This window comes from Camelus ferus, chromosome 14, assembly GCF_009834535.1.
Source record: "Camelus ferus isolate YT-003-E chromosome 14, BCGSAC_Cfer_1.0, whole genome shotgun sequence".
In the NCBI taxonomy this organism is placed as follows: domain Eukaryota; kingdom Metazoa; phylum Chordata; class Mammalia; order Artiodactyla; family Camelidae; genus Camelus; species Camelus ferus.
The window spans coordinates 49709727-49725869 of record NC_045709.1 but is presented as its reverse complement, the minus strand read 5'-3'; the positions used below and the strand labels follow the sequence as shown (position 1 = coordinate 49725869).

The 16143-nt window shown below is 37.3% G+C and overlaps 1 protein-coding gene across 7 annotated transcripts in view; it reads left to right on the top strand.

The window, feature by feature from the left end:
* The window catches only part of SCEL (sciellin), a 174427-nt gene that overhangs the window by 121066 nt on the left and 37218 nt on the right, over positions 1–16143 (top strand). For 4 of the 7 annotated variants that reach the window (XM_032496852.1, XM_014557589.2, XM_032496855.1 and 1 more), the window contains 8 exons: positions 641–721; positions 4564–4623; positions 8520–8564; positions 9705–9764; positions 10065–10124; positions 12151–12210; positions 13327–13386; positions 14557–14616. In XM_032496852.1, the coding sequence (XP_032352743.1) occupies positions 641–721; positions 4564–4623; positions 8520–8564; positions 9705–9764; positions 10065–10124; positions 12151–12210; positions 13327–13386; positions 14557–14616 (486 nt within the window). The remainder of the gene's footprint in view (positions 1–640; positions 722–4563; positions 4624–8519; positions 8565–9704; positions 9765–10064; positions 10125–12150; positions 12211–13326; positions 13387–14556; positions 14617–16143) is intronic. The other 3 variants (XM_032496850.1, XM_032496854.1, XM_032496853.1) reach the window with 3 other exon arrangements.

The following is a 16143-nucleotide window of genomic DNA, read 5'->3' as shown; positions in this document are numbered from 1 at the left end:
GGTGGGGGAGTAACATCCCAAATATGCCCATAATTGCCCATCTGCTGTTCCTGGGTGAGCAAATCATGCCAGCTTAGAGGCTGCCTTGGCACTTTGTTGCAGGGTTTAGGCTGACAGCGTATGTGTGCTTTGCTGGCATCCAACTGGCCTGTGCTGACAATATTTAAGTCAGATTAGTTAAGAGCTTCAAATCAACTTTACCTTGAGGTCTGTGGAATTGAAAACCTTTCTTCCTGTTTCCATAGCAACCTGATAGATGACATAATTCCTAAAGAAGCTTATGTGTTGATGCCCAAGAACCATTTATTATGCTCATGTGCTGTAGACCCCAAATGTCATAACTTGGGTGATGTGGTCTAGTAAAATATTAAGCTGTTTAAAGAACACATTATGTTTCAAATGATAGAGGACAGAGTTTTGAAAAATCTCATTAGATGAACCTTTAAAGTACCTGTAATTTAAGAATTTGACTTCTTTGAAGTTTAGAGCAGCAGAGATCCTGGCCTTTCAGGTAGCTTATGCATGGGGATTGTAACACACATTAAACGTTTCCTTCCAGACAATAAATGCATTTGGTGAATAGATGCTAAAATTTACCATGTTTCCATGGTGAAATGAACTGCTGCTTTCTGTTTCAAAGGGAACCAACTGTTCACCCTCCAATACCTCCCAAACCCAGTTCTCTTGTTTCATCTCCTAACCAGCTGAGGCAGGATAACAGGTAAGACTTAGCACTCCAGAATGTATTGCAAAATGAAGAAGTTCAAGGGAATGAAAGTAAATGACTTGTGACTTGTTTTGTGCAAAGCGTGGGTATGTTTTGTGTGCACACTCACCAAAGAAGCACTTGGAAAGCTTTTCTAATTCTGTTTGCCCACACAAATGTGTATTGATGTTGGCCTTTGGATGCACATGGCCATGAATTGTCTTATAGAAATACACCTTCAAGATAGAAACTGAGCAATAGCCATGTCTGGGAAGTGTTCCATGTCAGGTTTCCTCCAATTTATGTGTTAAGAACCAATGTATAAGGAACCTCTCTCTCTCTCTCTGTATATAAATATACATGTATACATATGTGTACTTGACATATATGTAATATAAATAGAAACTATGTATGTGTTTATGGTTTATATTTACTCCTAGTTAAGATTCCTATTAAGAGCTACATTTTCTGTTAAAAGATACTCTTGAAACTTAGTGTTACCGCTCAGCCCCTCCCTTATGTTAGAAATACCTTTGGGTAGTTCTTTAGTCTTGTCTTAATAGAGGCACTTGTAATGTATTTCAAACCTATCACAAATTTTGAAAAATGTTCTAATTCACTTGTCTTTGAATCAAGAAAAGAGACAGAGTTGCATTTCCACTTGGAATTTCCAATACTCTACGATTAATACTTGGAAACAAAATCAGAGATCTGAAAATCTTCCTTGTGTTCCTGTCAAACTGTTTAATAATCTTGAACTGTCTTTCAAGACGTACACGGCACATTTCCCTTGTTATTGAAGGATGTAAAGAATGGTATCTCAATGAAGGCTGAAAACGTCAGGTCCACTTGATGGCCTGCCTTTGATTCTTTTGTATTTTTACTTTTTGGTGGTGATTTTTTTTGACCACATGTAAGACAATTCCAGAACTATTCTTCATTAAGACGGTAACTTCAGCTAGAAAATGCTGATTGGGTGGCAGGGCTGTGAAGCTCTGGGCGTTCAACCTAATGAGTTAAAAAGCCAGGTCTGAATTTCTGCTGAGTGAAACTTCATAGTATCTTTGAAATTTTGTCCTTAGGAGAAGAGGCTAACTTTTTTTTTTTTTTTAATGTTAAGAGAATACTTTTTCATTGAATTAATTAAAAATATAGGCCAGATTTATGACTTTTTATTTGTGCAGTGGCTATAATTACTATTCCTAAAAATAACTTCTCAGGCCTTTCTATCTTACATTATTTCTCCTTTTACTTTTATAGTGTTGAGCAATTAAATCTTAATTTGAATAGAATTTTGTTAGGGGGCTAAAAAAATTGGTGTTAGTACCACCTAAATTCTAATCTAAAACCAGCAACTATAGAGCAGTGAGCTCTTATAGATTCAAAAGAAGCTAAATTTCATGGGAATTGGTTTAATCCATTTTTACTACTCTAATTTATTTCTTCCATGAATTATCTTAAATATAAAATGAGGACAACTTGCATGTTTTAAACCCTGATTAGTTTAATCACAGCAAGATGATTTTAATGAAAGAATATGAAAGGGAAGTGTTTTCTATGTAATTAACATATGTCCTCAGGAGTACAAAAAATAGTTGAATATAGTTTCTTGAGAACAAGCAAGAATGTATAAGTAGGTCAACCAGATATTTAGAAAAAGATCAGAGAAAAGCCTTATATCACAACTGGTAACAGAACCTAACCTTGTACAATTTAATTCTGTCAACTCAGTGTGGTCATTCTCAGTGTGGAGGGTGTGCTGGAAATATGAAAATGTTTCCTGTCTTATCTGAGCAAGTATATTTCTTGATACGGTTCAAATGAGATACGTCTTTAAGAAAAAAACATCCTTCTGATGCCTAACAAAAAATATTCTTAATATTTAAAAACATTGTCATTATCTAATGGAGATAAATGCTTTACTGATGACTGGTAGCTAAAATAAAATGAAGATAAACGTACTTCAAAGTCTGTTATCTCAAGTAGTGCTATTGTTCCAAAACACTGATTTTTTTTAATATAAATGTTTTCTTATAAATTTAAATTTAACAGAGGAAAATTTTCTTACCTAACAGACATTATCTTTTAAATTTAAAAATACAGGCAGATATGTCCACCTAAACCACACATATATACAGAAACCAACAGATCTACCGAAAGAAGTATAAGATACAATGATCTATATCTATGTAATTGTAGAAAAGATAAAGTATACTTTATTAGAACACTTAAAGATACATAAAATTAATAATAAAATGGACAAAATCAGTTTTCCAATTGACTTCAGTATAGTGGGTAATAAATATTTTTATGTGTGTCTACAGAATTTTATTCCTTTTATTTCTGTTCCAAGCATTACATTAAGAACAACCAAAATTGTCTGAACATGATGACAGAATAAGATCAAACCCCTTAAGACAGGAAAACGTCTCTTTATTCCCAGCACTTATCCCAAGGGCTGTGATGTAGTTGGTGTTGATGTATAAATGAATAGGTGGAAATATAGTCACTTGATTGAACTTCTTCAAAAGCTTTACCCAGAATTGGCTGCATGATAAGGTCACATTCAGCTCCGCCTGCACCATCAGAAAAAAGCTTACAAATTTTATTGATGTTTTTGATAAATTTCCCCATGACGGTCCTCATTTATGCTGTTGTCTTGTGTATCCCATCTCGTTTAAGTATTTGCTTGGGATTCATTTACTTATTAGGAAAAAATACTGTCTTTGAAATTTGGTTTTGAACAGTATTATTTCATAGGTCTGTCAATACGATAAACCAGTTTTTTTAAAAATTATAATTAAAAAGGTAACCTTAAATTTACCATCTTAACCGTTCTGATAAACCAATTATTCAGTCAAACATTTTTTTGACTGAAAACATTTTCCAAGAGCAAAACTTACACACTTTTCCTTTTTTATGATCTCCCTTGACTATCTGAAGAGTCCCAGTTTTAAACGTACATCACACAGACACCTTACCTTTGGGGAGGGGAGAGCCATCTTTCCTTTGTACCTAGTAACAAAGTGCAGATCTATCACAGCATTTCCCAAACTGTGTCCCAGATGCCACAAGATGTCAATGCATGTTCTGTGAAAGAGCACACTTAGGAGAAATAGAGTTCTCTACCATCAGAACCTTCAGTGCACTTATATGCACTCCAAATCTCTAAAAGTCAGTTATGTTTCCTCAATGTACTTGACTACAACATTATTTTTTTCATGCAACTCTATTAACCTCCTATAAGATATTGCTCATGAACCACAGGTCTTAACTACAGGTAAACCTATAAGGATCTCCAGAATTGTTTCTTTTCATTATCTAGGGAGGCCAGTATGGATTCAAGCCCATTAGGTGTCTATGGTTTTAAACGTACTTTTTTTTTTTGGAAACCTAAGAAGACAGATACTTTCACCTCATATAAGGGACTAATTAATCATCTGTATATGTTGCTTAATGTTCCCTGGTTGGTAGAAAAAATTCTGAATATACTCTGTGTTTACTTGTGCAGTTAATGGAATTTTCTTTTCCATATCCTTTTTTAAGTATGTAAGTTGAGAGCAGCTGATACAAGTCTTTGGGAGACACTGTAGTTATTTCAGTGAGCACTAGATGGCAGAGCCAATGCCCAAGTGGAGTAACTGGCATGTGCGTGTGTATATGTGTGTGTGTGTGTGTGTGTGTGTGTGTGTTTGCATGCTGATATGATAGAACTATTTTGTTATTCAGTTAAACTCATAATTTCTGAACAACACATGGATGATTGCTTTCTTCACCGAGAACAGGTAAGAAATTTTAGCTACTTCAAAGATAGCTCTACTGTCATTGACTTTGTGTTTATTTTTCGTTGTATGAAGGAGTCAGGATCTCAAGAACATCGTCACAGTGGCCACTTCACTTCAGAAAGCTGACAAGGGGTGAGAGCTTGGAGCTTTTGAGCTTGAGTTTTGAGATTTTTGTTTCAAAAATGCTTAACCAGTACCTTTAAACGTACCAAAAGTGAACAAAATCCCAATGCTGTTTTATTATTTATAATTTGAGAGAAGACAGACTCAGTCTCTCTAGCTTAGTGTCCCTGGAAAATGAGCAGCACTGCCATTTATGCACCTTCCTCTTCCTCTGCTTCCTCTTCTGGTGACTGATGCTCATCCCAGTCTCCTCAGCTGTCCATGGTTTTGACTTTGTTCTGAATCCCCAGTCCTGTATTTACATTGCTGGCTCAGATCTCTATTTACCTATCTCCCCAGCACCCCCATTTAGACTGTCCTAGGCTGTTTTCAGCTTCCTTTCAACTTTTCAAATTCCCAAATGTGCTATTTCCTGACTTCTCTCTGTTCTTTAATTCAGACAAGCTCACCTTTCTGGAATCATCTTTTATTCTTTCACGTCTTGTCCCCTCTATGTGGTATCAAGCATGTATGGATTAAATATCTAAAATACCCCACATGCCCACATGGTCTCACCCCAGTTCATACTCTCATTGCTTCCATCACAGGTTATTAGAGTAGCCATCCAGTTTGACTTACACTCCTTCAACTAAACCATTACTATCCATCACTACCAGATTGTTCTTTCTATATTTCTGCTTAAAAAATCACTCCACTGGCTCCCCATTGCCCATTCAATTACACATAACCTTATTCAAGGTTTTTGTTAACCTGGCTCCCACCTAACATTCCTTTGCTATTTCTGACTTTATCCTTATATTTACCCTACATGAAATACCAAATTAAACCACTTCTTTTCTGTAGTTTCCAGAGCCTCTGCCTTTGTTTATACTATTCCACCCACATGGTGGCCTTTTCCAGCCTCAAGGCTACCATATCAATCCACCCACATCCTACCCACTTTTCAAGTTCCAGATCAAATACCACCTTCTCTGTGAGGCCTACCCTGAGTGACCCTGTGAGATGTGGCTCCTGCCTTTCTGAGCTATTAGAGCCCCATTATTCATGTTATATAACAACTAATCACATTTGATATTGTTTCATGGTATTTATGTACAAGTGTGTCTCATCTTCTCTGTTATCTCTTTAATCTCTCAGAGCAGATAGTTTGTCTTATTCGCCAGGATCGGACACAATGCTTTGTGCAAAGTAGAAGTGTTTATGAGTAGTGAGAAAACCCTGAGTATAAATATCCTGTAGTTTCAATCCCATGCCTATGAGAATTTCCCTTGCTCAATGGAATTTCACAGTGCTGAGAGTGTTATTAGGGACTGCAGGCTCAATCAAAAGGACTGAAGACAAGAAACAAGAAGTGACATTTAGCTCTTCTCTGCAAATTCAGGCACAAAATAAAGGCTTTAAATCCATGACAGAGATGGTAGAAAGTATCCCGAATGTTTCATTTTCATTTCTTCTATTGTCTAAGGGCCTAGATCTCTCATTTTATTTATCTATCTATCTATCTATCTATCTATCTATCTATCTATCTATCTATCTATTTATTTATTTATTTATTTATTTATTTATTTATTTATTTATTTATTTATTTATTTATGTTTGAAAGAATGTTTTCTTTTTAATAGAGACTAGATAGTTTTTTGGTGGGTGATAAGGCTCTTTAAGGGAGAGGTAGGTGAGTGATGCTGAAGGACATCACATTATGGTTTGGCATCCATCAAACAAAACCAGTGAGAGCTGCAGCTGGTTTAACTTTCCTGTCCCCTGTCCCTCACCATGATGCACGAATTCCACAGCCACATCAATTCTTCATGGGGAAAAGTTGCTGCTTTGACAGGGGCCAGGGGATATGTCTGTTGCATCATTGATAGCTGAGTATTGTTACTGTGGGCTGTCTGTTGGGACTAAAAATAGCTTTATTTACCCAAGTCACTCTTTGTGATACTCCTTTGGGAAATAGACTATTACTTCTATCCGACTAAAAGCATTTAATTTATTATAAATGCAGTGGTGAAACTTAATATCCAAAGCTTTCATCAGTTTCAGGTCATTTTAAAAGCTCAGCTTCTTTGTTCAGAATGCAATTCCCATTTTACTTAATTTCCCACAGAGTGTCTTCTCCTGACTTGTGCTAATTTTTTTGTGGAACCCCAAATCCTGATAATCTTATCCTTGTGGCTCATACCAGTCAGAAAGGTATGGGGCTAAAATTTACAAGATTCTTGGGTTTGCTGTTTGCCTTGGGGATGTGGACATTTGCAGCCTCAGAGTTGGAAGGTAGAAATTCAAGCAAGAAGTAACAGTGCAGCACTGTGTCAGGGGGCTGGGTAGTGTTGGTCCCACGTGAGGATAGAATGTTAATCAATTTTTCATCAGAGTCAGCAAATTTTATGTTTCAGTATTTATTCCCAGCCTTCAACCCTGCCGTTGACTACGCAGTATTACTTTAAAGGATTCATCTCTGTGATGGCTGTTGATTGAATGTGCTTTTAGGATCCTTAAGAGGACTATCCCAGCAGCTATTCTGGTGATCTCTTGTGCCAGGCATCTTCCAAGCACATAAGTGACTCAGAGACCTTACCTCTCTAAGGCTGAGCCAAAATCTTGGTGCCTCTAAATTCAGCTTAAAAATAAATGTAGCAAGCATTTATTAAATGCAAAAGTTAATACTGACTGGGAACTGTTTATTATAATGGCCAAAATTAATTAAGTGAAAGTTTATGACTTGCCAGGTGTCAATGCTAATCACTTTATATTCATTAACTTACTGGTTCTCTTCTGAAGTGTATACAATGAGTATTCTTATTTTACAGATGAAAAAAACTGGCAGCAAGAGGTTAGGTAACTCACCCAGAGTCACCAACTTAATAAGCAGTGAATCCTGGATTGGAATCCAGGTATCCTTGACTTGGGAACCTGAGTGTCTAACTCCCGAGTACCTTGGCCTCGTGTCCTCTGGTCAACACCAGTGATGACTCATGAAGAAAGGGGAACATTGAGAAAGTGTGGAAATGTGTGATTCTAGAGGAGGGATCAGGGAGAACTGAGATTGAGAACTGGACAGCTGATGAGGAGGGCGAGAGAATTGGGGGCAATGGAGATGGAGAGTTGAGGAGAGGACGTGCTCTGAGGAGCCAACAGGAACAAGAAGCCCCTGTGGCTGCCTTCTCTGGGGAGCCAATTGAGCTCATGGGGTTCTAATGAATATTCTGGAACCCAGGGGTTTAGCTTGAACAGGTGGCTCCTGAGGAAGCAGCCAATAGTCTTCAGAGTTCCCAAATATGGAAACAGGAGAGGAAATTTAGCTGACCTGGAATGAAGGAGAGTAGGATTCAGGAAGGAAGCCAGATTTACAGGTAAACGACTGTTTTCCAATAGCAGTTTTGTGCAAGTACATTCTACAAAGCTAGAATCTATAATTAGTCAATGTATGTATATTTGTTGATGCAATTAAAACCAGTATTAAGCATCTACTCTGTGAAAAACACTGTATTAAATACTGAAAAGGATCCAATATAAAATACAGTTCTAAATTTTAAGTGGGGGTATGTGTGAGTTTGTGTGCATCGTATGTGTAGGAGCAAGGACATTAATGTGAGACAAGTGTGTAATTACTACATTACAAAGTACAGCTATGTAAGTAACATAAAGGAGATACAAAAATCCAAAATGCTGCCAGACTTCCAAAAAGGTAGAGGACTCTGTTCAGTTAAAGGACTGGGGAAGATTTCTTGGAGAAAAATGTGTTTGAGGAGGGCTTTGAAAGATAGACAGGATTTTCACGGATGATAAGGTGGGATATATGTTGAACTTCAGAGAACTCAGAAATGGTTATTTTAAGGTGAATCTGCCCCTTGAGCCTGGCCAGGCTTTTACTGATGTGAGATTATTTTTTCATTTCTCCAAAGTGAAGAATTGGATAATCTCATCAAAATGAACAAAAGCTTGAACAGGTAAGATTTTAAAACATTTCTTTTTCACTTTATTACTGAATTTACTTTGTTACTTTTCAGTATGCAAGCCCTACATACTGGGCTAAAGTGTTGTACAAATCTTGAATAAAAAGCTTATAGAAATCAGCACCATTTCATCATTATTATGAATGGTTTACAATTGAAAGATAATAATATTAAAGTGTCTTTGATTTTTGTTCTCCATTGTTTAGTAAGGCGGTTATAAAAATAACCACGTTTCTGTTCCTGAAATACTAACGTATTAGTATGTAAACAGAGTCTGGTCACTAAATGCTTTTAGTTTAACCACTACAAAAAACCCTCATTATCTTAGTTAACATTATCTCCTTATTTTGAGTCATTTATAATTGCATAATTTAAAAATCACATTACTTGAAGTTTGTGTTAGAGGTTGTGCAGTTTTATTCTCTCACTGTCACTTGGCTACTAACATACGAAAACAGGCAGGGACAAAAGAGAAGGAGGAACAAAGCAAATGTCAAATGCACTCATGGATCTGAGGATCAAAAGATGTGATTTTCCCATACCCTGTTCTGACGATGATGATCTATATGATTGCCTGTCAACAACTCGCTGCAATTTGCTGCCTTTCAGTTCTCTTATCGATAAAGAGAGGCGGTATTAAGATTCAGACTCTGCAGCCTGCTAAGGCCAGGCGGGTAGAAATAAATGAAGGGAGCTGGCTCTGGAACATGAGGCAGTGCCCTGTCGGGGGTGCCCAGCTGTTTCTCAGCTCCAGCAGATGTTGCCACGTGAGAATCGGAGCCCAGAGATGCAGGACAGTTTCAGGAGATCCTGAAATTCCAGGTGTTGTGGCCAGCTTTGAAAATATTGGCTCACATTAAAAACAAAAACACTTCATGAACGCCAAAAGCACATCCGTGGACCTTTTAGGCTTGTGGATCCCCAGTTTCTATCTTTTCTTTTCTCTAGGTCCACTGCAATTTAAATTTGAATCTGGGAAAAACCTAGTTGGCATAAAATGACTTCAAAAATTGTGACTCGTCTTTCCTAACCAGCTTCTATTCCTGTCTTAGATGTAAACTGATCTATGTTTTTGTAAGAGTTAAGTATCCTATATGACCACTGATGAGGTTTTTTTATTCAATACATTTAAAGAAATCAAGGTCTTGATGGTCTCTTCAGAGGAAATCTTAAGGCAGAGCCAACAGAGAAAAGGTAAGTGCATCTGTCTCGAAACTGAAAATATTATCTCCCAGATTGCTTGTTTCATTCTTTCAGACATTAGCTGGGAGAGAGTTATACCCTCTGGCATAAAATGTACTAGCAGATGGGGCCATGCACTCAGTATTGTACATTTAGTTCAGACATAATTGCCCAGAAGGATTTCTGCTCTTCTATTCAGTAAGAGTAAATGAGCAATTCATGACAAATTTTTACTGTATCTGACCTTTCAAGATACCAGACAATTTTATTTCAATATACAATCTTTTATTTGAGTTTCTTTGTGTTTTATAGAGCCAAAAGCCTTGAAAATCTCATCTTTGGGAATCCTCAGACAGACAAAGATGGCAAAGGGTAAGATTTGACTGAGACTCTTACAGGCTTGTTTGATTGAGTCCTAAACTGTATACCATTTCCTGGGGGAGACCTCCTGCTCACGACAAAAGTCAGACAGGCTGGTGGAACAGGCCCTCGACCAGGGTCAGTGGGTGGGTGGATAGCTTGGTGCTGGCTCTGCCACCAATATCAATCTGCAGGACACTGGACAAGTTGCTCAACCCCTGGAGGACCTCTGTTTCCTCATTCCATAAAATGAAGGGCACGCTCTAGATGATCTCCAAGTTCCCTCTTGTATCTAAAAGTGAAAGATGTCAAACTGGCTGTTACAAGTAGTGGGCAGTGGGTTGCTTTGAGAACTTAATATCTTTACTATGAGACATTTTGATGCCGGGAGCATGGCTCCTCACCGCTGAAGTCTTCTGTTTTTAATAAGATACTAAGACCTTTTTCAATTGGAATCTTGATTGAGTCACTTCATATGTATATCTTGCTGATATATCTGTAAACATCTCAAGGTCAAGAGCCATGCTTTTATTTATTTTGTATCATAAAAAAGAGTGAGTTAATTAGCAATCAGTAACTGAATGGATAGCATTTGAAGAGGTTAACTTAGAGTTCTAGACTGATACTGATATACTGGAAAATGAGCTACACTAATGATATTATTTTTCATGTTGAAAGAAATCAAACTTTTGACAATTTAGTTAAAGAAAACTCCAGAACAATTAAGAACGACAGAGGGTAAGGATTTATGAGTCTCTACTGCTTTTTCTCCAGATTGGCTGTTTACCTTGTATTCAGTTAGTCATTAAATTTGCCTTCCTAACATAATTGTCTCTATTGTCCTAGTTATCTTTAAAAACCATTGATCTGTGCCAATCTGTACACAGACGGGTATTCTAGCTTTCCAAGTCAATCTTGGCAGCATGCCTTCTTAACATTCTCAGATGTAGAACAAAGTCCGTTTAATGAAAAGCATTGGCGATCACAATCTCCATTCAGACATTGAATGTGTATTGACAACATGTTACTATAATGTGAATGTGCAAGCATTATTACAGGTGATTTTTTTTTCAAATGGAGAACAGATGAAATGGGAAAGCAGTCAGTTCTTTGTAAGTGGTTATATGAGTTTTGTAGGAAAAGATGAGATTTCAAAATTTTAAGAAATGAAGTTGAGAAAGTTCCACAAAAGTGTTGGAAATTAGGAAAAGTGGGATGAGCGTCACAAGTAAATTTCTGTGTGGGCTAGCAAGGAGGAGAAAAGAGAAGCGATGTGTAATCTGGGCTAACTTGACAGCAACTGGGCTTTGATGCAGAAATGAGGGGTCCCATTGGTATAGTAGGGAGAGCCCACAGTCCCTGTCTCATCTTCCCTCCTTCTCTCCCTTCTTTCTTTCTTATATGGAAGGAACCTCAAATGTTAACAGCCTTATCGCAGTGAGAGACAGATGAAAATGGCATTGAACTATCGGGGAATTTAGAGAGATTCTCCTTCGTGTTCCCTAATTGTTTTAAGCTGTTGGTGTGTGAAAGTTTTACTGGCTGTGGTCAACTCATATGAAGTACTAAGGTCATCATAAAGTTATCTCTACTTCTCCAGGGTTACTTTTTATTAAACATGACTTGTCCAAATCTTCAAAGTGTTTAGATTTTAAATGTTGATCCTCTTATTTCTACTCCTGATGTGAATGATTTCCACCTTTAAAAAAGTCAGTATTTCAACCCACGTGTTGAAATTAGTTTCTCACCAACCCACCCTCAAAGGACAAAGAAAACAAAATCTGAGGCCTGGAGGGAACTTTTACTAGTAAACTGATGTAATCACGGCTGAGTGATGGATGGGTCCTTACTATGAGGGTAGTTAGCACATCAGCATTTTACATGAGAAGAGCCGCTTGAATTAGACATTTTTAAAGGCTTCTGATGCTTTAGGTACTGCTTAGCCCTGTTATGAGAAATCTGCTGTTGTCAGAAGAAACTGAATTGTTGTCTTTCTTTCTCTCTCTCTGCCCTCCCGGGCCCCTCCAATGTTACAAAGAAACCAAGACCTTGGGAGTCTTATTAAAGTTAATCAGAGGACTGACAAAAATGGAAAAGTGTAAGTAAAGCTCCTAACATGATGTGGCTCCCTTTTTCCATGGTAACGTTTCACGCCTCGTTAGAAACGGGTGTGTTATGCTTTCCTCTGCCACAGATGAACTGTTGTACTTTGGGGCCAATCAGAGATAGTAGGCAAAGGAATAGGGTCGATCCTGTTTCCACAGGACCACACGTTTGAGTTGCATTGAAGTAAGTGCAGGAATGCCTATTGCATAATCTCCTATTCTATATTTTCTTAAATAATTAAAAAATGAGACAAACTTCATATTTAAACTAAGAAATATAAAGGACAAAATTGCAAAGCGAGAAATGTGTTGGTGAAGCTTTTCTAAACTGACTTAAACCAATTACTGCTGTGGAAATTAATCAAGATAAGCTAAGGGATTATTACATCAAAGTTTTCAGATTATTTGGCCCTGGAAACATCTGACACCCTTTCAGGGACATTCTTATTTATACGGATTTCAGAGAAAATTGAGTGTATCCTAACTGACATAAGGTTTTCGTGTTTTTTTCCCAAAGAAGCCAAGATCTCAAAATGATTATCAAAGCAAACGCCAGGGCAGATAAAACCAGCAGAGGGGGAGAGCTGCCTTAATGTTTCTGAATCTTGGTAGTTTTCTCCTGGGTTAACTGTGTGAACTTCTCAGTATGTTGAGGGGGATCACATCTTTGAGTTTGTCTTCTCTCTTCTGTACCTGAACCCTTTCAGGGCAGATAGAATGTCTCTGTACAAGGAGGGAGGGTATAGTTCAGTGGTAGAGTGCATGCTTAGCATGCAGGAGGTGATGGGTTCTATCCCAGTACCTCCATTAAATAAATAATAATAGTAAATAAACCTATACCTAGCCAAAAAACAAAAAGAATGTCTACAGTAGTCTATCTAAATTTAAATTTACATAAAGCTCAATAGAATCCTAAAGATTAACTTAACTATATTATTAATAGGTCATTTTTATAATAAAAATGAATTTAATACTGGTATAATTGAATTAATTAATATCATCAATAATATAGAATTATATTGGATTAATTAATAACATCAGTAATATGGAATGTGTTTGTAAAAATACTGTGGGGATACTTTGAAACTTATCTAAACTTTTTTTTAAAGAAGTGAAGACCTTGATAATATTATCAAAGTGAATCCCAGAGAAAGCGAAAACACCACTGGGTAAGACTTATGAGTGTCTTTAAATCTCATTTCTGTAAATGACAATAAGATAAAATGATTTGGCATTTTAATTTCACAAATATATTTTACTAACAAAGAACTGGATCATAATGATGGGCCACATGACCTTCCCTCCTTGCTCCCAATAAAACTGCTTATTTTTGAAGAATTGTTCCAATGTTTAATAGTAAGTTGCCTTTTCTCTGAGATTTTGATTTAGTTTTAGGGATGAGGTCCTGAATTGAATTTCTTTGTATCTAAAGAAAGACACAGTCTTGACAACATTTTAAAAGTGGATCTCCAAAATGACAGAGATAGCCAAGAGTGAGGCCTGACTGAAACTCTTGAAAATCAACTTCTCAGAAGGCAGCAGGGGAGGGGCTGGGCAGGTACACACCCTGGGAGTAAGAACATTCCACCACTCCTCTGCCTCAGGGCTGGGTCCGCATGGTAGCAGTGCCCAGTCGTGATACAACTGCCCTCCTCTACTGCCTTCTTTCGGTCCGGGTTATGCCCCTGTTTGTATTACACAGTGCATTTCAATGGGGGCGATACATATCTCCCTGAGAAGTGAGTCATTAATTTTCCTACCATGTAAGGTGTTTTTTTGTTGCTCCTTATAACTCATTATAATCTAATTATATTTTTAAAGGCCTGGATTGGGGGAATGGTTGAATTTATATGAAGACATATATTCTTCTTATCCTTATTTTTAATATTGTTAAACTACTATTATTCTTAACATTATTCTTATTATTTAAAAAGAAAATTGGCAAGTATATCTGATTTGTTATATGGAAATTTATATTCTATCTGGATCCAGTATAGAACTGTATCTACCTTACATCTCTTCAGTTCTACCCATCTGGGGTGTTCTGACAAGACGTGTCTCAGGGCCAAGTTGATTTTGTTAAATAGCAAGTTTCACATATACTTACGTGTTTAGAGAACAAAACAAAAATCATATGTTTCTTGTTGATAAATAAGGAAACATAAATGATCTTCAGCTCAAAATGTAAGAGAAGAATTTTCATTTGCATTTAGAGGTATAAAAATTACATTTGATGAAGAACTGGTATATTTACCACTTCATAACTTTTCCAATCATTGTTCACTTGATTAGTGTTTTATTTTAATGACATTCATTAAAACTCATTTCCTTATTCAAAGGAAACAAGACCTCAATGGGCTTATTAAAGTGAATCCTGAAACAAATAAAAATATCAAGAGGTAAGTAATTTAAAGCTTTTTATTTTCCCTTTGACATTTATAAACACATTGGAATTCTGAGTGCTTATATTCAGGAAAGTAAATCGAAATTCAAACCAAATTGAGATCTTTTTTCCCCCAAATACACCATATTAAGCAGTTCTATATGAGTGATACACTTGCATTTTTTTCTCTGGTGTTTACTATAAGGTAGATTTTGAGGAATTAAATGGGAATTTGATTACCCTTCTCTAGTGGGCTAAATGATTTATTTCTTTGTGTGTATGTTTGTGTAAGTGTGTATGTGCATGTGTAAGTAGCATGTTATGTATAAATGTATGTGTGTATATGTTAGTGTGTATGTAGAAGTGTGCTGGTATAAGTGTATGTGTGTGTATTAATCAGGGTTCTCCAGAGAAACAGAAACAATAGAATACATATTTTTAGAGAAAAAGAGACTTATCATAAGGAATTAGCATGTGCCCTTTGGAGGCTGAGAAGTCCCAAGATCTATAGTTGGCAAGCCGGAGACCTCGGAGAGCCAGTAGTGTGGCTCCAGTCCAAGTTTGAAGACCTAGGAACCAAGAAAGCCCACGGTTAAATTCCAGTCCAGGGGCAAGAGAAGAATGACTCAGGTCAAGCAGTCAGGCAGGTAACATCTATTCAGTCCTTCAACTGATTGGTCATGGCCCACCCACACTAGGAAAGACAATCTGCTTTACTCAGTCTACAGATTCAAATGTTAATCTCATCCCAAAACACCCTCACAGACACACCCAGAATAATATTTGACCAAATACGTGGACACCCTGTGGCCCAGTCAAGCTGACCCATGAAATTAACCATCACAGTGTGTGTATATGTAAGTGTATTATAGGTAGTGTGTGTGTGTAAGTGTACGTGTATTATGTATAAGAAGTGTATGTCTGTGGTTGTGTCAGTAGTACATGTGGATATACATGGATGTGTTTATGTGAAAACTGTGTGTACATGTGTAGCACATTTGTGTGTAGCATGTGTATGTGTATGTTGTGTAGTGCACGTTTAAAGATGAAGAGCTTAACAAAGGGTTCTTTGTTAAAAGAATTGCCCTACCCATGACTTGTCAAGTAAATCTGGAAAGCTTATGTCCTCTTGCTTTTAATTTTTTAAAAAACAGATGGAACATATCTGAAACTGAGCTCAGCATCTTGCTGAAAACGGCGTACCAGATAATTCCATGTGGTTCCTTTTGAACTCTGTTCCATTCAGTTCGCTCAGTACATTGTATTATGAGTTGATTCTAAAATGTGTCACTGATGCCTTCGGGCCCACTCAGTGGAGCAGGGGCTCCTCTCGCTGAAAGCTGGTGCGCACTGTCAGGCTGTCCTGTTCCCAGCGGCACTGTGTGGTTGCAGGCCCAGCCACCTGATGAGTTAGAGGCTTGTGCAGTTCTGCACCTGGCGGACTGAGACAAAATCACTGTTGTCCTTGGCTACCCGGGTGTTCCAGGCAGGTAACCTGAGGCAGTGAGTGTGAGTAGGGAGTCCGAAGGACTTGGGTTGAAAT